At 34.7% G+C, this 25377-nt stretch overlaps 4 protein-coding genes across 6 annotated transcripts; 2 read left to right on the top strand and 2 right to left on the bottom strand.

Moving 5' to 3' along the window:
- Positions 1-5223: 5223 nt before the first annotated feature.
- On the top strand, positions 5224-7314 carry LOC112639535 (fatty acid synthase-like). Its single transcript, XM_025413873.1, has 2 exons — positions 5224-6456; positions 6856-7314. The coding sequence occupies exons 1-2, from the start codon at positions 5571-5573 to the stop codon at positions 7257-7259; spliced, it is 1290 nt and encodes a 429-aa protein (XP_025269658.1). The 5' UTR covers positions 5224-5570; the 3' UTR covers positions 7260-7314.
- A 1086-nt stretch (positions 7315-8400) lies between these two features.
- Positions 8401-12708, bottom strand: LOC105258484 (regulator of nonsense transcripts 3A). The gene is made up of 6 exons (XM_011269749.3): positions 12233-12708; positions 11558-11972; positions 11311-11462; positions 9560-10217; positions 9114-9328; positions 8401-8849 (listed from the first exon to the last, which is right to left on the bottom strand). The coding sequence occupies exons 1-6, from the start codon at positions 12374-12376 to the stop codon at positions 8628-8630; spliced, it is 1806 nt and encodes a 601-aa protein (XP_011268051.1). The 5' UTR covers positions 12377-12708; the 3' UTR covers positions 8401-8627.
- Positions 12709-14091: 1383 nt separating this feature from the next.
- On the top strand, positions 14092-20558 carry LOC105258479 (polycomb protein suz12-B). The gene is made up of 9 exons (XM_011269741.3): positions 14092-14311; positions 15988-16034; positions 16473-16656; positions 16773-16864; positions 16997-17189; positions 17256-17621; positions 17738-18054; positions 18389-18642; positions 18723-20558. The coding sequence occupies exons 1-9, from the start codon at positions 14212-14214 to the stop codon at positions 19363-19365; spliced, it is 2196 nt and encodes a 731-aa protein (XP_011268043.1). The 5' UTR covers positions 14092-14211; the 3' UTR covers positions 19366-20558.
- Positions 20559-20602: 44 nt separating this feature from the next.
- On the bottom strand, positions 20603-24453 carry LOC105258480 (methyltransferase-like protein 22). Of its 3 annotated transcripts, none has more exons than XM_011269742.3 (7): positions 24165-24453; positions 23960-24077; positions 22916-22988; positions 22689-22817; positions 22423-22608; positions 22160-22327; positions 20603-22035 (listed from the first exon to the last, which is right to left on the bottom strand). In XM_011269742.3, exons 2-7 carry the CDS (start codon positions 24056-24058, stop codon positions 21737-21739), a joined length of 954 nt encoding a protein of 317 aa, XP_011268044.1. In that variant the 5' UTR covers positions 24059-24077; positions 24165-24453; the 3' UTR covers positions 20603-21736. The 3 variants fall into 3 exon arrangements, with proteins under 3 accessions (XP_011268044.1, XP_011268045.1, XP_025269652.1); XM_011269743.3 differs by having other exon boundaries at positions 24169-24452; XM_025413867.1 differs by lacking the exon at positions 24165-24453 and adding an exon at positions 23701-23831 and having other exon boundaries at positions 22916-23617.
- Between the last annotated feature and the right edge of the window lie 924 nt (positions 24454-25377).

Here is a 25377-nt window from a genome sequence, read left to right as displayed (position 1 = left end):
TGTGCGAGAGGTCGATGATGCGTTGATGACTTCTTTACAAATCATGTTCTCCTAATAACGCAAACGTGAAAATTTTCGAAAATTCGTTTCTTATAATTTATATTATTAAGAGAATATATTTTGCGAGGAGGTCGATGATGCGTTGATGACCTCTTTACAAATCATGTTCTCCTAATAACGCAAGCGCGAAAATTTTCGAAAATTGGTTTCTTATTATTTATATTATCAGGAGAATATATTTTGCGAGGAGGTCGATGATGCGTTGATGACCTCTTTACAAATCATGTTCTCCTAATAACGCAAGCGTGAAAATTTTCGAAAATTCGTTTCTTATTATTTTATATTATCAGGAGAATATATTTTGCGAGGAGGTCGATGATGCGTTGATGACCTCTTTACAAATCATGTTCTCCTAATAACGCAAGCGTGAAAATTTTCGAAAATTCGTTTCTTATTATCTTATATTATCAGGAGAATATATTTTGCGAGGAGGTCGATGATGCGTTGATAACCTCTTTACAAATCATGTTCTCCTAATAACGCAAGCGTGAAAATTTTCGAAAATTTGTTTCTTATTATTTATATTATCAGGAGAATATATTTCGCGCGGAGGTCGATGATGCGTTGATGACCTCTTTACAAATCATGTTCTCCTAATAACGCAAGCGTGAAAATTTTCGAAAATTCGTTTTTATTATCTTATATTATCAGGAGAATATATTTGCGAGGAGGTCGATGATGCGTTGATGACCTCTTTACAAATCATGTTCTCCTAATAACGCAAGCGTGAAAATTTTCGAAAATTCGTTTCTTATTATCTTATATTATCAGGAGAATATATTTTGCGAGGAGGTCGATGATGCGTTGATGACCTCTTTACAAATCATGTTCTCCTAATAACGCAAGCGTGAAAATTTTCGAAAATTTGTTTCTTGTTATTTTATATTATCAGGAGAATATATTTTGCGCGGAGGTCGATGATGCGTTGATGACCTCTTTACAAATCATGTTCTCCTAATAACGCAAGCGCGAAAATTTTCGAAAATTCGTTTCTTATATTTATATTATCAAGAGAATATATTTTGCGAGAGGTCGATGATGCGTTGATGATCTCTTTACAAATCATGTTCTCCTAATAACGCAAGCGCGAAAATTTTCGAAAATTCGTTTCTTATAATTTATATTATCAGGAGAATATATTGTGCGAGGAGGTCGATGATGCGTTGATGACCTCTTTACAAATCATGTTCTCCTAATAACGCAAACGCGAAAATTTTCGAAAATTCGTTTCTTATTATTTATATTATCAGGAGAATATATTTTGCGAGGAGGTCGATGATGCGTTGATGACCTCTTTACAAATCATGTTCTCCTAATAACGCAAGCGTGAAAATTTTCGAAAATTCGTTTCTTATTATTTTATATTATCAGGAGAATATATTTTGCGAGGAGGTCGATGATGCGTTGATGACCTCTTTACAAATCATGTTCTCCTAATAACGCAAGCGTGAAAATTTTCGAAAATTCGTTTCTTATTATCTTATATTATCAGGAGAATATATTTTGCGAGGAGGTCGATGATGCGTTGATGACCTCTTTACAAATCATGTTCTCCTAATAACGCAAGCGTGAAAATTTTCGAAAATTTGTTTCTTATTATTTTATATTATCAGGAGAATATATTTTGCGAGGAGGTCGATGATGCGTTGATGACCTCTTTACAAATCATGTTCTCCTAATAACGCAAGCGCGAAAATTTTCGAAAATTCGTTTCTTATAATTTATATTATCAGGAGAATATATTTTGCGAGGAGGTCGATGATGCGTTGATGATCTCTTTACAAATCATGTTCTCCTAATAACGCAAGCGCGAAAATTTTCGAAAATTCGTTTCTTATAATTTATATTATCAGGAGAATATATTGTGCGAGGAGGTCGATGATGCGTTGATGACCTCTTTACAAATCATGTTCTCCTAATAACGCAAACGTGAAAATTTTCGAAAATTCGTTTCTTATAATTTATATTATCAGAGAATATATTTTGCGAGGAGGTCGATGATGCGTTGATGACCTCTTTACAAATCATGTTCTCTAATAACGCAAGCGTGAAAATTTTCGAAAATTCGTTTCTTATTATTTTATATTATCAGGAGAATATATTTTGCGAGGAGTCGATGTGCGTTGATGACCTTTTACAAATCATGTTCTCCTAATAACGCAAGCATGAAAATTTTCGAAAATTCGTTTCTTATATTTTATATTATCAGGAGAATATATTTTGCGAGGAGGTCGATGATGCGTTGATGATCTCTTTACAAATCATGTTCTCCTAATAACGCAAGCGCGAAAATTTTCGAAAATTCGTTTCTTATAATTTATATTATCAGGAGAATATATTGTGCGAGGAGGTCGATGATGCGTTGATGACCTCTTTACAAATCATGTTCTCCTAATAACGCAAACGTGAAAATTTTCGAAAATTTGTTTCTTATAATTTATATTATCAGAGAATATATTTTGCGAGGAGGTCGATGATGCGTTGATGACCTCTTTACAAATCATGTTCTCCTAATAACGCAAGCGTGAAAATTTTCGAAAATTCGTTTCTTATTATTTTATATTATCAGGAGAATATATTTTGCGAGGAAGTCGATGGTGCGTTGATGACCTCTTTACAAATCATGTTCTCCTAATAACGCAAGCATGAAAATGTTCGAAAATTCGTTTCTTAATATTTTATATTATCAGGAGAATATATTTTGCGCGGAGGTCGATGATGCGTTGATGACCTCTTTACAAATCATGTTCTCCTAATAACGCAAGCGCGAAAATTTTCGAAAATTCGTTTCTTATAATTTATATTATCAAGAGAATATATTTTGCGAGACGGTCGATGATGCGTTGATGATCTCTTTACAAATCATGTTCTCCTAATAACGCAAGCACGAAAATTTTCGAAAATTCGTTTCTTATAATTTATATTATCAGGAGAATATATTGTGCGAGGAGGTCGATGATGCGTTGATGACCTCTTTACAAATCATGTTCTCCTAATAACGCAAACGCGAAAATTTTCGAAAATTCGTTTCTTATATTTTATATTATCAGGAGAATATATTTTGCGAGGAGGTCGATGATGCGTTGATGACCTCTTTACAAATCATGTTCTCCTAATAACGCAAGCGTGAAAATTTTCGAAAATTCGTTTCTTATTATTTTATATTATCAGGAGAATATATTTTGCGAGGAGGTCGATGATGCGTTGATGACCTCTTTACAAATCATGTTCTCCTAATAACGCAAGCGTGAAAATTTTCGAAAATTCGTTTCTTATTATCTTATATTATCAGGAGAATATATTTTGCGAGGAGGTCGATGATGCGTTGATGACCTCTTTACAAATCATGTTCTCTTAATAACGCAAGCGTGAAAATTTTCGAAAATTTGTTTCTTATTATTTTATATTATCAGGAGAATATATTTTGCGAGGAGGTCGATGATGCGTTGATGACCTCTTTACAAATCATGTTCTCCTAATAACGCAAGCGCGAAAATTTTCGAAAATTCGTTTCTTATAATTTATATTATCAGGAGAATATATTTTGCGAGGAGGTCGATGATGCGTTGATGATCTCTTTACAAATCATGTTCTCCTAATAACGCAAGCGCGAAAATTTTCGAAAATTCGTTTCTTATAATTTATATTATCAGGAAATATATTGTGCGAGGAGGTCGATGATGCGTTGATGACCTCTTTACAAATCATGTTCTCCTAATAACGCAAACGTGAAAATTTTCGAAAATTCGTTTCTTATAATTTATATTATCAAGAGAATATATTTTGCGAGGAGGTCGATGATGCGTTGATGACCTCTTTACAAATCATGTTCTCCTAATAACGCAAGCGTGAAAATTTTCGAAAATTCGTTTCTTATTATTTTATATTATCAGGAGAATATATTTTGCGAGGAGTCGATGTGCGTTGATGACCTATTTACAAATCATGTTCTCCTAATAACGCAAGCATGAAAATGTTCGAAAATTCGTTTCTTAATATTTTATATTATCAGGAGAATATATTTTGCGAGGAGGTCGATGATGCGTTGATGATCTCTTTACAAATCATGTTCTCCTAATAACGCAAGCGCGAAAATTTTCGAAAATTCGTTTCTTATAATTTATATTATCAGGAGAATATATTGTGCGAGGAGGTCGATGATGCGTTGATGACCTCTTTACAAATCATGTTCTCCTAATAACGCAAACGTGAAAATTTTCGAAAATTTGTTTCTTATAATTTATATTATCAAGAGAATATATTTTGCGAGGAGGTCGATGATGCGTTGATGACCTCTTTACAAATCATGTTCTCCTAATAACGCAAGCGTGAAAATTTTCGAAAATTCGTTTCTTATTATTTTATATTATCAGGAGAATATATTTTGCGAGGAGGTCGATGATGCGTTGATGATCTCTTTACAAATCATGTTCTCCTAATAACGCAAGCGCGAAAATTTTCGAAAATTCGTTTCTTATAATTTATATTATCAGGAGAATATATTGTGCGAGGAGGTCGATGATGCGTTGATGACCTCTTTACAAATCATGTTCTCCTAATAACGCAAACGTGATAATTTTCGAAAATTCGTTTCTTATAATTTATATTATCAGGAGAATATATTGTGCGAAGAGGTCGATGATGCGTTGATGACTTCTTTACAAATCATGTTCTCCTAATAACGCAAACGTGAAAATTTTCGAAAATTCGTTTCTTATAATTTATATTATCAAGAGAATATATTTTGCGAGGAGGTCGATGATGCGTTGATGACCTCTTTACAAATCATGTTCTCCTAATAACGCAAGCGTGAAAATTTTCGAAAATTCGTTTCTTATTATTTTATATTATCAGGAGAATATATTTTGCGAGGAGGTCGATGATGCGTTGATGACCTCTTTACAAATCATGTTCTCCTAATAACGCAAGCGTGAAAATTTTCGAAAATTCGTTTCTTATTATTTTATATTATCAGGAGAATATATTTTGCGAGGAGGTCGATAATGCGTTGATGATCTCTTTACAAATCATGTTCTCCTAATAACGCATTTAAAAAAAAAAAAAAAAAAAAAAAAATTTCGCGAACAATTAATGTTCGAAATAATTTACGCATTGCCATCCGCGTTTTGTGGGCTCTTAATGCTCTTTACTTAATTATATTATGCTTTGTTTGTACGAGGTCGATTGAAAGCGGGCAAAAATGTACTGATTCATTCTGGTGCGGGTGCCGTTGGCCTAGCGGCAATCAACATTGCCCTGCACGCCGGCTGCACCGTCTTCGTCACTGTCGGGACAGAGAATAAACGATTCTATCTCAAGAAGACTTTTTCGCAATTGACTGACAAGCACATTGGCAATTCCCGAGATACGAGTTTTGAACAGCTGATATTGGACGAAACCCAAGGCTGTGGGTCGATGTTGTATTGAACTCGTTATCAGAAGAGAAACTGCATGCCAGCGTACGGTGCCTCGCGAAGAATGGTCGCTTCCTCGATATTGGGAAGTACGACATGTTGAATGGCAATCGCATAGATATGTCGATATTTTTAAAGAACAGCTCCTATCATGGTATACTTTTAGAAATGCTGTTCGAGGATAGCGAAGATAAGCTAGAAACTGTTAGGCTAATCTCAGAGGGAATCGAGAATGGTGTAGTGCGTCCATTACCAACGACCGTATTTTCGAAGCAAAGCCTCGAGGAAGGATTTAGATTTATGATGGCAGGCAAACATATCGGCAAGGTATTGCTGAAGATTCGAGACGAAGAGCCACAGAAACATATGCTATCGATGCAAACAACGGTAGCGGCCATACCACGTACTTATATGTATCCAGACAAGTCGTATGTATTGATCGGTGGTCTTGGTGGATTTGGTTTGGAATTGACCAATTGGATGATCACCCGCGGCGCTAGATTCATCGTTCTCGTGTCACGTACTGGAATACGCACTGGTTATCAGATGTCACGCGTGCAACATTGGCGCAATAAAGGCATCAAAGTTATCATCTCTACGGCAGACATTACAGCATTTTCGGGCGCCGAATGTTTGATCGACGAGAGTAATCGATTGGCTCCTGTGGGCGGTATATTTAATCTGGCCGTCGTTTTACGTGACGCTTTGTTTGAGAACCTGCAAGTGGTCGACTTCGAGACTGTAATCTTGCCAAAGGTCAACGGTACGAGGAATCTGGACGTGGTATCGAGAAAGTCTTGTCCATCATTGGATCTTTTTGTTGTGTTTTCGTCTATAGCGTCTAACCGAGGCAATGCGAGTCAATCCAATTATGGTCTCGCAAATTCAGCTATAGAGAAAATCATAGAACAGAGGCATACTGCTGGTTTGCCCGGTCTCGCTATTCAATGGGGTGTTATAGGAGATGTTGGTTTATATATTGGTGAGACATTTCTCTATTTCTTTCTTTGAGATTCAATAATCTTAGATCTTTTTCGGATTTCATTACCCTTTTTCTTTTATTAAATTTTACCTAAAAACTGTTTTCATTTTATTGTAAAAAAATATTCACGTAGTCAACATAATGATTTGTATGACTCTTTGAGAAGATTTATTAAATTATTTATTTTTATTATTAGAAACATTAACAATTTTTATTGGAAGAAATACATACAGTAAAATTATAGAGGAACTATTAGTAGAAGATAATTGCAGACTTATAACGTTATTAAAATTGCAGATTTCTAATATTATTACAACAAAAGCACAAATTAAATATTTAAAGCGAATAATAATCATTTTTTATATTTAATATCATTATACGATACTCTGATTTTTATAGATTCGATGAAGAATAAAAACATCGGTATAACGCGTATTGGTGTTTTACCGCAGCGTGTGTCCAGCTGTCTTGAGACTATAGACGTTTTTCTTCAACAACCATATCCAATAGTATCATCTACAGTGATAGCCGAGAAACACAAATCTGTAAATAACGACGACAGTATTGATCATGTCGTCCATGTCATTGCCAATATCCTTGGTATTGAAAATATCTCGGTAAATATCAATGACAGCTTCGATAAATTTGGCATCGATTCGCTAAGCTATATGGAGATAAGACAGATTCTTGAAAGAGAATATGGTATCTTATTATCGCTCCGAGAGATGTATGTTTTAACGTTAAGTAAATTATTAGACTTGTTAGCGAAAAACGATGTATCTCACAATCCTTCGACAAGTTAAAGAAAAACAAAAATGATCACAAATCTGCGGAGAGAGATATATCCTTTAATTTAAAAAATTTTTTTGTTTAATACTTTTCTTTTTAATATTTGATTTATAATAATGATTTATAATAACGATTTATAATAATGATTATATTTTAGTGTAATTTATGGTGAATTACATATTTTTTTTCGAAACAACTATGAGTTTTTTTTACACCAATTGATTCTTCTCATTATTTTGTACATAAAAGTATTAAAGTAAAATAATCGAAAAATGAATATTTTACAAGATATTTTACGGTTTATGTAAAATTAAAAAATGATTTCAAGCCTCAACTTGGAAAGTACTTAATGAAAACTAACTTAATTATAGTGTTTTGGTAAGCTCTTGAGATGAGCTACAAGAATATGCAAAAGCATATAGGGTGTCCCATTTAAAAAGTTGGAGCTGACCTTCGCGTGTCCTTCAGGTGGCTCTTCAAGATCAAACTAATGACACCATCTTATGTCCCCCTTGAAACCATACAACTTTTGTCTAAAACATTTTGTTGTATCTCACCAACATTCCGAGATATTTTCCATTATAGATTAAAATGGTCCACCCTGTATATATCTCATCGGAAAAAGCGAAAAATATATTTGGAAAATAATAATTGCTTAAAATTATAAAAAAAATATTGATTTCAGGTTAGGAAACTTGACCACTGATACACACACACACACACACACACGCGCGCGCGCGCGCGCGCACACACACACAATAATATAAATATATATTATTCAAAAATAATAATATATGAAATATAGTATATTAGAATGATAATATTATATATATATATGTGTGTGTGTGTGTGTGTTAACATGAAATGAAACACTCATTACTACTGCATTAATTAGTGCAATATTTTTAGAATAAATTTTAATAAAAAGTGACTCCATGTGATTTTGCAATCGTGTAATAATCTTTATATTAGTAGTTGGTAGATTTTAATCTCGATTTTTACCTCGTATGTAATATCTCTGTCCAGATTATATATATCTCGTCGGAAAAGTAGGCTATATTTTTTAAAAATCTTATTCCTATAATTGTTCTAAATTACAAAGCTGTAATAGAGTATATTATATTTATTAATTCGTTAATATTACATAATAAAATCATGTCTAGAAAAAAAAAACGAAATACGAGCAGACTGTGTGTAAAATAATTATCTTGGATGCGCGTATAGAATCATCACATTACATGATATGACATGTTTTATACAGTATGATGGGAACAATTATGTATTATATGATGATTAAATCTACTGTAAATTCGTTCGAAATCAAAGCGTCACAACCACGATGGAGCGATGCGTTACGAGCGACGAAAAATGATTCGAAAAAATTACACTGCATCACGAGTGACACTGCGTTTGAATGTCATCGAGCGTACTTCTGTCGCTCCAGATTTCCCGGATTTGCCAGTCACGGAGGAAGAAGTATTTGGATTTGGCGTCGGACTTTGGGAAAGAGATGCTCGTTCATCGTTGTTGGATTTTTCACGTTCTAGTCGCTGCTTACTGAACTTGCCCATGCCGGGTCTATATATCTCCATTGCTGGACGATCCTGCAATCAAGATAGTTTTTGAATATTTGTAATTAATAAATATGCACATACATATTGTATATACATATTTGATTTATAATCACGTAAAAGAAATGAAAAAATGTTTAACAAAATTGTTGAAGAACTAATTGAGTATACATGTTTGACAAGGAACGTTTACATATTCAATAGCACTAACGATAATAAAAGAATGATAATAACGATAATAAACAATTGAATAATAACTTTGCACAATGCTTCTTGAACGAATATATAGCCTCTTACCTTATTTCGTATTCTGCGTTCCAATCGTGGATCTTTTTTATCCTTTTCTTTTTCTTCATTTTTCTGTAAATTACTTTCACCATCTCCATCTAACGATTTGTGACGTCGCAGACAGCTACCGTCGCCTGCACCACCTTCGCCGCCACTTTCGAGCGAATTTCGCCTCTTCACGACTTTTGATTCTTTCTCCTCAGATTCATCCTCATCGTTTGCATCTATATTAATCTGTTTGTTATTGTCGCAAAATGTTTACGCAAATACCTTCCCCCTAACTTTTCGAAACAATGATTGCATTATATTTCCAACCAGACTCAAATTATTCACTTGAAAATAAATATTCTGCTCTTATCTTCCATTAAAATTTTTATTAAATTTTTCTTAAGATATTAAAAATGAAGGGAGAAAATATATAAATATTGTTCTAAATATGAATAATTATTTCTCACCAGGATTAGATGAACCATTTCCCTCTTCTCCAGTTTCATCCTCACAATTTCGCATCGCGTCCACTGTTACTCGATCCTCGGCAGTATCATGTTGCGTGCATTCGTTGTCTCCGGCATGTTTGAATTCATCCTCCTTATGCACAGATTCTTTGCCATTTCCATCTTCTTTCTCTCGTACAATATCGTAGTCCTCTTTTATCTTTTTTGAATTCACATCATCTCCATTAATATCAACAATCTGTTTCTTCGTTTCAGCTAACTTCTTCTTCTCTTGTCTCATTTTCTCGTAACTCTTTCCGCGTCTTTCCTCCACCTTCCTGTCTCTAGATTCTCTAAACTCCTCCTTCGCCTCGTATCTTCTGTCATCTTTAAAATCAAATCTTCTCTCCTCTCTTACTCCCTCTCGATCATCACGTCTTCCGTAAGGCCTCTTCTCATCATATCGTCGATGCTTTATTTCCTTGTTTCTATCATCGATTCGCTCTCTATACCCTTTAATAATAGGTTTAATCTCCCGGTCTCGCGATAATTTTTCTCTTATTTTTTCATCTCTTTTGTGCCTATTCTTCAATTCCTTTGGCGAAAGTTTATCTCTCTCCTCTTTATTTTCTTTGTCGTCCTTACTCGAGTCTTTATCTAAGTCCGGATTTCTTAAAACCTGTGAAAAAAATAATATCTTGTGTACCTTCTAGTATTTATTATCAATTATCTTATAGACTTGTATTTTTTATATTTTTTATATTTTTTTATCATATTAGTGTACTTCATTGTACAACAAAATGCAAAGAGAACACAATTATCAAATATAAATGTATAATTAGTTTCTATTAAAAACATATTCTTCTCAAAAATTTGATACAAACCAGTTAAAACAATTACAATATTACAATGTATATGTATATATAAAATCACATAAGGTTTTAAGAAAATCATAGATACAAAAGTGTAATTGCGATAAATATATAATAAGCGCCCCTCTCTTAAGGAAACCATCGACGCTGGTCAAACATCGATTTTTCCATATATCTCACGGCGCAGCAGTAGAAGTGATTCACAAAATTAAATTCCTGATTCCCATTCTTTTACATGCTACTTCAAACAGACATACGATTCTTTCGTACTACAACTTTTTCACACGTTAAAGTCAGGAAGAAATTCGCGACTACTAGCGTACATGAAAAATCATATATTTCATATTATTGTATATACTCTAATACTAAAAATAATTTAAATAGAAATAATTATATTTTTTTTTAATAAAGTATTTTTCCTTACATGATCGCCTTTGTGGAAATAGAAATAAGTTTGACAGTTAATTTGATTACTGGCATTTAAATATCGTTTCTTGACATCAAATATGCTTTTAATTGATTTTGTCTTTTTAACATGCTCATAGAATCTTTGATGATTCTTATATAATTTTTCTTGTTTATCTATAAGTCTATCGAGGAAAATGTCCTCTTTGTATATGCTTGCATTTTTGACGAAACATTGAAAAAACGCATCTTCAAATTTAATATTTGTAGAGAGATGTGTTTGATGAGATGTGGGAAAATTGGATGATTGATCGTTTTCCACATTATATATGTGCTGTAGATGAAAATACTTAGTATCAGCAAATACAGTAAAGAATGAAGTATAAACTGTTTTCAAGCTTGATAAGTAATTATTACAAGCAAAATAATTATTATTCCATATCATATTCTATACTGTATTTGTTGTATTCTAATATATCCCAATAATTACTCTACCTTAGAAATAACAGGATCATCTCTCGTTCTCCGTTTTTCTATATCTCTCCTTCGTCTTTCCTCACGTTTCTCATCCCTAAGACGTTGCTTCTCCTGTTTACGAAGTTTCAGATACTCAAGTAGTGGAGTTGTTGTGATTTTCTTTGCTGTATCTATGCAATGTACAATCATTATAATTTTAAAATATTTTTCAATGTCTATGTAATGTCTCCTTACTTAAAGAAATATGTAACTAAAAAATACTCACTGTCTGGTGGTTGATAAGAGTATTCAGTTTTCGATTGAGTTACACTTGAATCAACCTCCTGATTCTTTAAACCTTCCAGGAAGTTTATAAAATACAAATCGCTCTCGATAGTGCCACATTTGAGATCCTTCTTCTTGCCGACTCGTTTCTTTGGTAATCTCTGAAAAGGCGCGAATTCTACTACTGCGGGATATTCCACTCCCTTGGAATCTATAAAGACGTAATTGTCAAACTTCTCCCGAAACATAAAGATATCTTGTTGGTCTATAAAATTAATATAAGCGCGAGAAAACGCGAACTGGCCGAGCGACATGTCGGCTTTCACGAAGTACAAATGATCATGTTCCGGCAATGGTGACACTTGCTCCAAGAATTGATCCTGAGTCATTGTCGGAGGCAATCTTCTGATCACCACCTAAAAAAAAACAATAAATTATAATATTATTTCACATTTTGGAAGATACATTTTTGATGTAAGACGTATGTTTAATATTAACAAATGTAAACTATATAAACATTTGTTTATATTTTAGAATCATTTAACCAGATCCGGCCGGATATGTTTTCTTACATCGATTAACATAACCTTTTGTGTTTACATGTTTATCGAGAAATTAATAAAGAACGTTTATCGAGATAGAAATCCGCATTTATTAGAATTCTGTTGAGACGAACCTTTGTCATAGGACGACATTTTTCCTTTTTGTTGTCTTTGACTTTTCCGATATCTGCCGAATTGATTTGCGTTTCGTTCTGCTGTGCGGAACAGCTATCGTTCTGCGCAGCACCCTCGGTCTGCTGTTGCGTTTCTTCGGTCATTTTGACTGGCGACCTTCCGAGATTTCAGGAATGATCGCTATCGAGATCTTTACGGTCCGAAATAGAAGATATATATACGAGGAGTATATATAATTTAGCTTTTTCGGAGCACACAAGAAGAAAATGTTTCTTTCGACGCTTACGCGATCGCCGCCATCTTTGACAAGGAAGAGAGGAGGAACAAAAAGTGCAGCTAGTTCAAGAGTAAAAAAACAAATATAAAAAAAAGTAGTCTATTTTCGATTCATCGTTGTGTCACACTAGTGAAGTTTAGCTACGAAGAATAAATCTCGATGCGAATTTCGCGGGAGTGACCCGTTTGACAGATTGTGTACGACTACAATCACTCGTATTGACCGATATCTAGGATATGTAGCAACGCTCGACCAATCCGAGAGAATCTTATTTTGAATTGGCCAATTGACAAATGTACCCACGATCGTTTAGTGAATTATTAAAAATCCTGCATTCTATTGGTGTTTTCGAATGATCGGGTTTGACCCAACTCGGGGTAGTTTACTAGACGTCATTAAGCGTCGTCTACAATGAGATTTTTAAGGAGACATAAGGCGTAAGACTTAAGAAATTGACCAATCACAATCGAATATTCTCTTAATACTTGACTGTGATTGGTCAATTTCTTAAGTCTTACGCCTTAAGTCTCCTTAAAATTTCATTGTAGACGACGCATTAACCAATCACAGTCATTCTTTTGAAAAATGTAATTACATTCTTCAAAAGAATGACTGTGATTGGTTAATGACGTCTAGTAAACTACCCCGAGTTGGGTCAAACCGACCATTCGAAAACACCATATGTAATGCAAATGTAAAGACTCATATATAAATTTCATATAAGCATTAATGCACAATAAGCATTAATAATTGAAACAATAAGATAATTAATTCTACAAATTATTATTATATCGTTATTCCTTTTAAATAACATAATAATTAACTCGTAGTATTAGGGATGTTTTGTACCTATTTTCAAAATATTGAGAATTTAATGAAAATTGTACAGAATGTCCTCACATATGTTTAGAATCTAGTACAATTTTTAAATCGATTCACTAAAGCGTTCACAAGTTATAAGGATTTTAATTTGCACCGAATTAATGTATTCTTATGGGAAACGTATCCCACCTGAGTAAGATCAAATTGTAATATTCCACATAATTTCTTACTCAAAATACACCAAAAGTGAATATATTCGTCAATATTGATTTTCAGCTACTTTTTGCTGGAATTATACATACAAGACATCCTTAATTATCATTTTAATTATTTATATTATGAAATCTTAAGAATCAATCATAATAATATCATTATATATATATATATATATATATATATATATATATATAACGCAATTACTTGTTTATTTAATTATTCATGTATATTTTAATTATATTTAAGCAACATAATCTTTTTAAAATTATATATAATGCGATTATTGAACTTAAAAATTTATGATTCTTTTTGTCATCTTCAACTTACTTTTTAATCATTTTTGTTTAGGTAACTTTTAAGTGATAAACAAAATCATGATAACGTCCTAATGATGTCATTATGAGTTTCAGGTTCTACCTGGGTAGCACACTCAATCGAATTCGCTATTAGATCGCCCATCTCAGAGCATCCCTTGGTTTGCGGCGATGCTCGCTTGTTTAAATGGCGCGTCGCGAGAGGGCGCGTCAATCGTCTTGATAGGGGGGCGCCCGAGCGCCAGTTTTCGCGCGGGGCGGGTGTTGTCGTTGTCGCAGGTTTCGCGCGACCGAGAGGTGGAGCGTTTCCGCGGGGGAGCCTTGCTCGTGCACGGAGGACCGCGCGAAGATGCCGCCGAAGAAGCGGGAGAAGGATCTCGACGGACAGAAGGGACCACGTATGGATCAGATCCAGGCCGATCACGAGCTATTTCTGCAGGCCTTCGAAAGTAAGGGAAAAATATCCTTCTCCTCTTCTCTCTCCTTCTTGCTCTCCGTACTCTCTGCCTTCCTTAGCGCCTGTCGGCGGCGCGCGTCGTCTCGTAGCGACGAGCGCCAGCCCTCGCCGATCTTCGCCTTGCGAGAGGATAACCCTCGAGGAGGCCCCTTCGCGGAGGTCGCGTCGATGTATCGTTATCTCGCTCGCCGCCGTCGCGACCGAACCTAACCCCATCCGTCGAGAATCAACTTGGGCGCCCACCGTGGCGCGCGTCGGTTCCTCTCTCTCTCTCTCTCTCTTTTTTCTCTTTCTCTCTTTTTCTTTCTCTCTCCGCGCCCTCCGCTCCGACGCTGAAACGCGCGGACACCTGTCATCGTCCTTTCCCCGCACGACACGCTCGGTTTCCTTCTCTTTCTACCGCAGATCGGATCGCGCGCGATGATTCCTCCTGACGTCGCGAACAGTTTTTCCCGGATGAAATATCCATTTTTTTCATGTAAAATATCTTATTTTTTCCTACGCGAATTATATAAATTTGCGGGAAAATCCAGGCTTTCTTCGACACGGATTACGTGTTTCGTTATAATTGTTGGTTTTAGCGGAAAAATGGCTATTGACACGTGTAATGAAGAAAATGTCTTCGAATGCATATATTTACTTGTTTATGTTATGTTTTGCGTTTGCCACATGTAAAATGGGAGCAGTCTCAGTTTTATTCATAGAATATGAAACGTGCATCCAAATTTTATTTTTGTGAGTCTTTTAAAAAGATCCTTCAGATACACACATAAAACTTTACAAATAGAATAGAAAAGTGTGGGATCAGAGAGGTTTTGCCTGCTAGTGTCGTAACAAAGTAAGGGATGCAGGCGTCTCAAATAATTTTGAGTAAAACCCATTCATCATTTCCCATTTGAAACTGAATGAAGGATCAGTTTTTGCATCGTACACTGCTTCCTTTAAATGCTTGTGAATGTATTCTGAATTCGAGATAAGAGTCAACCTTGTGGCCATCTGTAGATTCGATTTCGTACTAACAAAGTGATAGAAATAAAATTTTTTTTTCATAAGAACTTAATTAAAAAAAATAATGTTTTGTACGTTTAAATAATTTTATAAACTACTTAGTTTATTTTTAAATATCGTACAATTATAATTGTTTAATTATAATTACTTTTTCATAAATATTTTATAATTTATGTTATCTATATACATTTATTTTTTTATCTGTATACATATTTAATAATTTTTATATTATCATAATTATTTATATCTTTTTCAATTATATGCAATAATTGTATAATAGAAATTTATTTCTTTTTTTTTTTATTTTTATATTCCAAAGCTGCAAGTTTGTAGTCAAATTAAAAAAGAAATTTTATTATAAGAGTAATTTAAATTGAGGAAGAAATTTAAGATTTATAAAATTTATGTTAAAAAATTTGTATTATTGCTTTTTTAAAATTTATATTAATGCTTTTTTAATTTTCATAAATTCATATGAATAACACTTCTAACAAATAATAAAAATTATTGCATTTGATTCTAAACATATAATCAGAAAGAAAAATTAGTTTATTTCAAATATTCTAACATTTCACAACATTCAATCGGTATTTATTATAAAACATCTTTATTGTGAAACATCTTAATTTCTACTTGTAACTTTAATTTTTTTATTTTCAGAACCAACGCAAATATACCGGTTCCTCCGCACAAGAAACCAAATTTCAGTGAGTAAACAATAATCCATTTTAATTTCTTTATCTTTGTGTCATATAATTTTAATTTGCGTTGCCCTCAAAGTGTTAATTATACATCATATTTTTGCTTCTGTTATTTGCATATAATTTTTTTTATATGCGTCTTTGGTGTAGTAAAAGTTCTTAATAAAATAAAAGTATAAAAGTAAATAATTAAAATGTATGCACAATGTTAAATTGAAATTTACCAAGCATTTGCTAAAGGTAAGTTAAAATATATTTTTTTGACCGAGTCGAGATTTATATTTTTACACACTTCTCAGAATTGCTGTGTGTAAAATTTGTATAGAATGTGGTAGGTATAAAATTTAAGTACAAGATATTACAAAAATTTAAATTATTGGGAGACTATCGAATATTTTGTCCAACTTTTGGATAAACTTTATGGTTTTTTTTTTTTTTTTTTAGCCAATATTTCTGTACAGAAACTTAACGTATATGCGGCAACGTATGTCCAGAAGTCACAAATCACGACGAGGATTTAAGATTGACACGATTCTGGATAAGCTGTTAGCGAAAAAGAAACAAGAACAGAATCTCGGCGTTCGCGGATATATGACTCTTACGTTTCTAGGATTTTATGACAAAAGAGGTACATTTTTTAATTACGTTTTACCCTTTTTTTCATCCTAGAAATTCAGACAATATTCGACGAGGCATTTCGCATAACGATTATATGTTTCTTAAGTTTGTGATGTGTAATTGTAGTTGAGATATCGCAAGATCCAGTCAAAGTGGAAACATTGTTGTTAAAAATCTGCCACAAGAAAAGAAAAGATGTCAGTTCGCCTATCATGCAAGTAAGTTTTAGTTTATATTGGATTCAAGATAATAGTCCTATGTATAAAAGTCATAGTTCTATATACACTAATGTTCAATCAGATTTTCTATTAATGCTATATTCTCGATATTGAAATGGTCCATTTGTTTAGGTTTCAGTCGGTACAAGCGAGGTCCCAATCAATCCATCAGAGAGTCAGCCTCCGCCGAAGGCACCCACGATTTCCATACCTAACGAATCTTTTAGCTTAAACAATGGTCACATAGCGAAAACTTACATGCTCTTGCTCAGGGTTTATTGCATGTCTAACAATGGCTGCCTTATAACTAACTGTGATTTAGAAGGTATGTACGATCGCCATCTAAAAGTAATATCTGTATACTTCAAATTGTTAATTCTTTTTAATTCAGAACCAGCTCAAAAACGTCGTAAATCATCTACGGGTTCGATCAAGACTGCCGGTGATGAAGTAAAACAGTATGGCTCGGAGCTCACTGTCTATGACAAACACAATCGATGTTTGTTGACGGATGGCGAGTATGAGTTAGGTTTGCAAGAGGTGCAAACCAACGTTAGGTCCAGTCCTAAGAAACATAATTCTTGGGAAACTGTAGTCGACATCAAGGATTGCGAACCGTTCGAGATGTTCAAGCAAGGACCGACATTGAAGTTCCGGCTCAGCTGGACCATGGAACCAAGCAATGGTTTAGTGGACAGACCGACGCCAATACCTTCGATACCGAGTGGCGACAATAAAGAAAATCGATCAGCCAACGGTTAGTTGTCTTCATTTATCATGTATGCGTGCACGTAAATTTACGATATTGTAATGTGTTTGCAATAATCATACAAAAAAGAATTGCGATTAACAATGTTGTCGTTATTTTTTTAGCTGGTTTCGAGCGTTCCTCTTCTGTAAATCATAATAATAATAGTAGCACAAACAATAACAATAACGCGACACTGCCAACGCCTAGTCCGCTGACACCCTCGAGGATGAATGTCTCCAACGAAAAAGTGGACGCTAACGCTAACGCTAACGGAATTCAGCAGATAGTCTATCAATTTTTGTACAATAATAACAGCCGGCAACAAACGGAGGCCTGCGAAGATCTACACTGCCCCTGGTGCTCGTTGGATTGTGGGAAACTGTACTCTCTATTAAAGCACTTAAAACTGTGTCACTCGCGATTCACATTCACATACGTGGTAAGTTATATAAATAATAAGTATAATTTGCATTTACCTATAACGAAAAATATTGTAATTTCTGGGAATTTGGATTCTCTTATTTTTCAAAGATACAAATAATGTTCTTGAAATATTAGAGATTTTGCAGTTACAATATTTTTTTATGGATATTCTTGATATGTAAACTTATGTTCGAAGAGAAATAAACCATCGACTTGATTTGATGGAATCGAAAATAATGGACGCTAGAGATTAATGAGGAATAAATGGCCGCAATCAAACAACAAAGATGCAAGCATTATGATTGCTCGCGCGTAATTAAATCAACTCACTATATACTTTTTTTTTCCAGCCAATTCCACAAGGTGCCCGAATAGACGTAGCAATAAACGAATGCTATGATGGTTCGTATGCAGGTAGTCCTCACGAATTAATTTCACAACCATCTAGTGTACCTTTTTCAAGGACAGGACCAACCAGGCGCACGAGCGTGACAAATATTTTGGTGTGCCGTCCGAAAAGAACGAAACCAAGCCTGTCCGAGTTTCTAGAGCTCGATGAAAACGAGTTTGAGAGCCAAAGACCTTATATCACAGGTCACAATAGGTGAGTGTTACAATATAAACAATCGCGAAAGTTATAGCATGAATAAATCTTTCGTTATTAAACGTGTTTATTTTCTTTAGGCTATATCATCACACCGTAACGTGTCTGCCTATATATCCCAAAGAGATGGATATCGATTCCGAAGGTGAAAACGATCCCAAGTGGTTGCAAACAAAGACGATGATGATGATCGACGACTTTACGGATGTGAACGAGGGTGAGAAGGAACTGATGAAGATGTGGAACCTGCACGTGATGAAGTACGGGTACGTGGGAGACTGCCAGATACCACTAGCTTGCCAAATGTTCTTAGAGAGTAAGGGAAAGGAGTTGCTCATGAAGAACCTCTATCGCAACTTTGTGCTGCACATGTGTAGTCTATTCGATTTCGGTTTGATCAGTCCGGTGATACTGTACCAGACCATACAAAAACTGCAGGAGATTATGAAAGAGGGCGGCGAGGACGGAGACGTACGTAGAGTATTACAAAAGTCGCACGAGGCTCAGGTGGATCATTGGAGAGCTGTGGGTTCACAATCGATGCAGCAGGATGCCTTCAAGATCGGCGGCATGTCGAGCGGTGTTAAGATTAGCTTCGGCAATGATGGCTCGTCGAGCTCGTCGACAAACGCTAGACGGAAGATGACCGCCTCGTTGCCGTTGAGCTCACCCAGTTCGCAAAACGCCAAGAGCATGCACAGTAATGTGCACAATGGTACATAAATGGCATTTAAGTGCCAGCGTAATGGCATGTCTCGTCGTCCTCGTCGAGTAGCAAGACTCATTCACGATAGTTCGATGCGGAATTCCGTTTATCGGTGGAAGTTCTGCAGGTGCGATCTCCTTCGACACGGGACATCCCGGACTAAGATCGCGATCGTCCAATGTGTGGCGTTATCCGATTAGAGTGAAAATTGGAATACCATTGAATGATGATCCGCTAGCAAATGCGCAAAAGTACAAACTGTATAGTGCAAGTGACGAAGAAGGCACAGCAGCGCGATACTACGCTGCAAATCGTCGCAAGCTGAGCGAGAGAATACCACCGAGTCACCAACGGCGAAAATTGGTCCTGGACGCGATACGCCGGCGGCGAACATCGCTGCCAGCCAGAAACCGTCCGCGAATGGAGGTAGCTTTCAATATAGCTACTAACGTCGGCAACAATAAGACCGATCTCGCGTGTTTGTAATGCAAATTGTACTTTTTTTCCTTTTTTTTGTACAGTATTTGTTGCAAGTAATATAAATAAGATGCAATGAAATTATTAAATGATTATCGTTCTAGTTAGATTCGATTTTCAAGATTTAATTTAAAGCTGTAAATGATTATACGTATATAGACGAATCGAGAATAGAGAAAACGGGGAAGAGGATACCCGGCGAATGACTCTATCCTGTTCGTCTCTGTGTCGATGACTCCGATCGCGAACAATAAACGAACGATGCCTCTCGCGGGCGTGCAACTTTTATCTAACTTATATACATTTTTTCCTCTTTTTTTTTTCCTCTAGTCAGTGACGTTTTATTACTTCGCTCTTTTTTTAAAGATTTTATATTTACATTTTTCCGATAGATTTTTTTTCCGATATATCTGCAACTAATCCGTAAAACTCGCGAAGTTGCTATGTTTCAGAAATAACGCAGAATCATTTTGTCACACGTTGTAGCAAACGAACACGAAGAACAAAGGATCTCAAGATTTAAAGAATACTTTCTCGATTTTTTTTTTAATTTTCTGGAGGCACAAGTAAAGCATAAAATTTTATTCTCCGCTTACGCGAGATAACTCGAAATCACAAAACGTTCTATACACATATCGATAGATTTTATATAGCGGATTCTATATAGCAAATTGATCGTAGTTGAATGTTATGAATTTTCTATCGTTTTGATTTTTTTGAAGAGGTAAGGAGGAAGAGGATTTAAGGCGAACGCTGAATGTGATTGACAAAATGCTATTTGCAATTTCCGAGATTTCCGCGAGTGTGTATTTATATACGTGTGTCATGTATATACATGCATAAAAGTACATTAAAACAAAAAAATTGTGAGGCTGTAAATTATACATTTTTTACATCGAGAGAGACGGATCGGTAGAGTGAAAGTGCCTTTTTACCAAACCAAGCGTAGATCTAAATCCGCGGAACGACGGTCGACGATTTAGAAGATATCATAGAATAATCATTTGTTCTGAAAAATTCGCTGATCAATTATATTCTCGTTTTGGATTAATGAAATTAATTGATCATTTATATTTTATTAATCGACTATTAATCCTGTTGACGATCGTCGTTCTTTCAGTGAGTGTAATACACTCTTGGCGGTTCAGATCTCTAGTATATCAATCTAGTATACTAGAACTGTTATGAATTTTGCGTGTAACATATTACAATCTCTACTGCCGCGGTCGTTCGAAGAAGCGCTTACATTCCTTTATATATACATACTGTCTTCTTTACATTGTAGGTAGTCTAATGAAATTTTTTTATTCCTAGAACATACGCCGCCGATCAAATGCCGGGGCATTTTTAAGCTTAACGGAATTATCGTTCTCTTCGATCGACTTTCAATTCACTGTCCAATAATATTATATATAATAGGTTGTAAATAGGAAAGTAAACGATGAAATAAAATTGTGGACGTGAGAAATCTATATCACATAGCTGTCATTTTCACGAACAATCTGAGTATTTTCTTCTTATTAATTCTTAGATTACCGTTTCTAATCCAAGGATTAAAGAGAAGGAATTTCTAGATGTAACATCCTAACTTAAGTTAAATCTTGTTTAGAGATCGCGCAAAATTTTTATCGTTTAATTATTTCATGTACATGTGTCGGCGAAAATAATACCCGAGAAGTGACTTGTTTTAAGTAGGCAATTACTTTTTACAACTTACATTAATTGTGATGCTATATATTTCGTTAGATATAAGCGTACATCTATACGAAAAAATCTTAATTTTTTAATCTGGCAACTTTGAGCTCTGTCTTTCTACTTGTAATACTGACGTGAATATTTTATATAATATATGTTATATCGCATATATATATTGTGTTACTCGCGTACCTTATTAAGAACATAAGCTGTTCATTATACACATGCAATAGATTTTATATTGTTTTGTATCTTCATTAAAACCAAATGTTTGACTCTATCGTATTTGAAGTAACGTGGAAAATCTATATTAATATAATCTACAGACCAATTCATTTTGTACTTTTCGACACAACGTAAAAATTCCTCGTACATCGGAGCGATAGTGTCCAAGTCGGCGATAGTGAAGACGTATCGTTTTTCCAGTGCGATATAAATAATCTTTTTCTTCTTCGTGTATAGAAGTTTCGACAATGTGCGGACAAATCCATCCGTGATCTTATCATCGTAGATCACTGCAAGAGACCAAAAAGAATAATACCATTTATCATTCCATACCATTATAATATCATTATCACTCCTCTTATCTCTATCTTTTACAAATTTGTTATTACAAAATACAGAAATTATTAAATTTACCATCCGCAGCCAATATGATATTTGCACTCTGTAATTTTTCCTCCAATTTGTTCGACCACCTCAGATTTAAGAAATTCACTTCCTCGATATGATAACCGGATCTGACGTACGGATGATTTCTTAGAAAATTCCGCTCGATTAGATTCAAAATATCACCCGCATTGATGTCTGGAATTTTTCAATAAATTTAAATAATCTGGAATTTTTAAATAATTTTTAAATAAAATTGAAACTCTCAATAGAAACATTTGTATATGTATTACCAGTGCAAATAACTTCTTTAGCTAAATAACTCGCTACAATGCTAGTCAGGCCAACTCCGGATCCTAATTCCAGAATCGTTTGGTCCTTAAACAAGTCCGGATGCGATAGGATGTAGTCGGCTAATAAGAAAGCACCTCTCCACACTTGCAAACCGACCAAATTGAGCTCCGTGGATACGCTATGTTCTGTAAATACGCAATCTGCGTATAAATATGGATGTACACGATATAATAGCACGTGCGTGAGACGACAATTAATTCCGCACCTATCTGAATCGTCCTTTCTCTATCTCTCTCTATATCCAGATCGTCGTCGCTATCGTAATTTAACGTTTCGTTCGTTGTCGTGTCGATCATGTATGACGGACATTTAAAAGTGAATTGAGTTACCGTATCTGAAATTAATTGCGGCGTGTTTTAACACATTTGCGCATTTAAATTTATATTTGAAAATCCAAAAAATATATCAAACTAAAAAAAAATTGCAACTCACTGCCGCTATCGAGTTTTTCGGAGATGTGATTGTTTTCTGTGTATATTTCCGATGTTACTTTATGCATTGTCACCTTAGCAGATAAAGAGTGTTATTTTTTCTAATTAATTTTCTTTGTATATTATAATAATAATTAATTTTTGTGTATATTATTATAATCATTAATTATCTTCGAGTTGCGGATTTATTAATACAGGTCATCAAATAATACAAATTAAGAGTCTAAATTTTTTATGCACAGCACAAAATATCGATGCTCATTATATTTTACTTATATAATGTGCTAATTATATACGGTCGGTTTACACTAAATATGTATGCATAGTATAATGAGTATCTTCAATAAAGTCTCTGCTAATGTCTAGAGGCCGAGAACGTCTGAGATTGATGCGCGAAAATAAATCACGGAAGTGACTTCGTACTCTTCGACCACGATAATGAAGCGTCGTCGTCGCCAATATTATAGCTTTCGTGGCTGCATTTATTTCGGGCATTTCTGTCTTAACCCGACAATTACATAATCCATAATTCTATAGTGACGTTTTGCGCTTGTATTATTACTGGATATAAAGTGCACGTTGAATCTTTCAAATTATTAAATATTATGCTGTTAAAGAAACTTCTTTTCCGCTTATTGTTAAAATTTGTTTAAGAGCATCATTATTTAGAGAGAAATTTAACTTGAGAGAATTTTAAATGATCCTGCGAAAAATTATAAATATTTATATGTGAAGTGTGGTGATATTTTGAATACATTTTTATGCGTGTTTTTTCTATACTTATACATTTGTCAAATATCTATATCTGTTTTTCCAGGTATCGTAAGACTATATTTTTCTCATGTCTTTCTACATTTCTGAAGCATGCAATGTTTTAATATTTTATAAAAAAACACTTTTGAGGAATAAGAAGATTCCTGGAAATATAACAACAGTCTTTACAATAAAAATTAAGAAAATAATTCTAAAAATATAATTCTAAAAATGCTAGAGTTCCTACTCTAATGATTAAAATTCCTCTAATCGCTTAAACAATCGTGGATACCTTAGATTGCACTTTGAATAAATGATCATTATGCGGTTTCTTCGAACGACAGGATTTTAATGTGTGCAGTTTTATTAGCTGTGCTCGTCGTTTTGCCATTGCTTCAATTGTGCTTCAACTGCAACAAACATCACCGTGAATCATTAAGATTTTACTTGAATCTGAATCGTTTGGAATTTTATTTACTAATAACTGCGATATTTACAAACCCCGTGAACTTGACAATTAGGCGTTCGTTAACCTTTTATTTTCGACTGCATTAAATTGCATTGTTGCGTCACCAATATTATTTTACACTAAACTCATGTTCCCCAATATACATTGCCAATATCGGGGAAATCTACAGTTTACGTCTTCACGTTACGTTAAATATTATAGATTTTCTGTAATGGCAGTGTTATATCGGAACATAACCTGTGACACTGGCGATCTTGACCATCTTGACATTTGTTGTCAACATTCGTCGAGCATGGCCGATACGCCGAAAACATCTCCTCCGTCGATAAAAATGAATAATGTCATTTGAGATTAATTATTGATTTATATAAACCAAGAATATGAATTATTAAATGAATAATATCAAATAATATAGCGACATTTAAATATTCAAATATTCGAAATCGAATTAATCAGAATATTATTATTCAAATAATGTTCTAACAATCGAATCGTGTTATATCATTTTATTTCGGAATGAAATTGCATATTAAATTGTAATAAAATTTCATCGATATTTGTAACGCGTTATCTTTCGATTCGCCGACTTATTATCCTTATCGTGCGAGATTGAAAACGCGATCTCCCCGGAAATCGCGTTTTTAATCTCGTCGGAGGGTAACGTCACGCTCCTTGACGCATTGTTGACGTGCACGCGGATGCGGCAGTGATGCCAGGCAGGTCAGGTTTTTCGCGCATGCGCAGCGAACACGGCCTCAATGAAGTATCTAATACAGACAAAAAGGTGTGCCGCTGGTCGCCCGAAAAAATGTTCTCTTCGAAAATTATTCCGAGCAATTAACGGCACACATTTTTATCTGCGTATATATGCGTATGTGTTTACACACACGCATAATATAAAATACATAAAATATACACACAATATAAAGTACATAAGATTACTTATAAAAGGTTGTAATACCTGATACCAGATACCAGTGGGTCTGTTCTTTTCAGCTGCACTGTTGCACTAGTGCAATTAGTTAGAGTGAAAGAAAGTATGTTTGTCTCTTTCTAACTTATTGCACTAGTGCAGCAGTACAGCTGAAAAGAACAGACCTAATGATACAGCGCTGGTTAGCCGCCATTACTGTCGCGCATGCGCGAAAATCCTGACCCGCCTGGCATCACTGGGATGCGGAGGCGCGACATATGGCCGAACGCGGCCGCGGCCGCGTCAGCGTCAGCCAATCAGCGGCCCC

The sequence above is a fragment of the Camponotus floridanus genome, unplaced genomic scaffold, assembly GCF_003227725.1.
Source record: "Camponotus floridanus strain SB8 unplaced genomic scaffold, Cflo_v7.5 scaffold70, whole genome shotgun sequence".
In the NCBI taxonomy this organism is placed as follows: Eukaryota; Metazoa; Arthropoda; class Insecta; order Hymenoptera; family Formicidae; genus Camponotus; species Camponotus floridanus.
Note: the sequence above shows the minus strand (reverse complement) of the source record. Positions and strands in the feature narration are given on the sequence as shown.

Excerpts from the sequence above, each read along its gene's own strand:
- LOC112639535 (XM_025413873.1), top strand. The coding sequence starts at position 5,571 with ATGTTGAATGGCAATCGCATAGATATGTCGATATTTTTAAAGAACAGC. Across the intron at positions 6,457-6,855 it reads AGATGTTGGTTTATATATTG|ATTCGATGAAGAATAAAAAC; the intron begins GTGAGACATTTC and ends TGATTTTTATAG.
- LOC105258484 (XM_011269749.3), bottom strand. The coding sequence starts at position 12,376 with ATGACCGAAGAAACGCAACAGCAGACCGAGGGTGCTGCGCAGAACGAT. Across the intron at positions 11,463-11,557 it reads CTCTTATCAACCACCAGACA|ATACAGCAAAGAAAATCACA; the intron begins GTGAGTATTTTT and ends TACATTGCATAG. Across the intron at positions 8,850-9,113 it reads AACGCAGAATACGAAATAAG|GATCGTCCAGCAATGGAGAT; the intron begins GTAAGAGGCTAT and ends TCTTGATTGCAG.
- LOC105258479 (XM_011269741.3), top strand. The coding sequence starts at position 14,212 with ATGCCGCCGAAGAAGCGGGAGAAGGATCTCGACGGACAGAAGGGACCA. Across the intron at positions 16,035-16,472 it reads GCACAAGAAACCAAATTTCA|CCAATATTTCTGTACAGAAA; the intron begins GTGAGTAAACAA and ends TTTTTTTTTTAG. Across the intron at positions 18,055-18,388 it reads GATTCACATTCACATACGTG|CCAATTCCACAAGGTGCCCG; the intron begins GTAAGTTATATA and ends TTTTTTTTCCAG.
- LOC105258480 (XM_011269742.3), bottom strand. The coding sequence starts at position 24,058 with ATGGCAAAACGACGAGCACAGCTAATAAAACTGCACACATTAAAATCC. Across the intron at positions 22,818-22,915 it reads CGAAAAACTCGATAGCGGCA|ATACGGTAACTCAATTCACT; the intron begins GTGAGTTGCAAT and ends AATTAATTTCAG. Across the intron at positions 22,328-22,422 it reads TAAAGAAGTTATTTGCACTG|ACATCAATGCGGGTGATATT; the intron begins GTAATACATATA and ends GAAAAATTCCAG.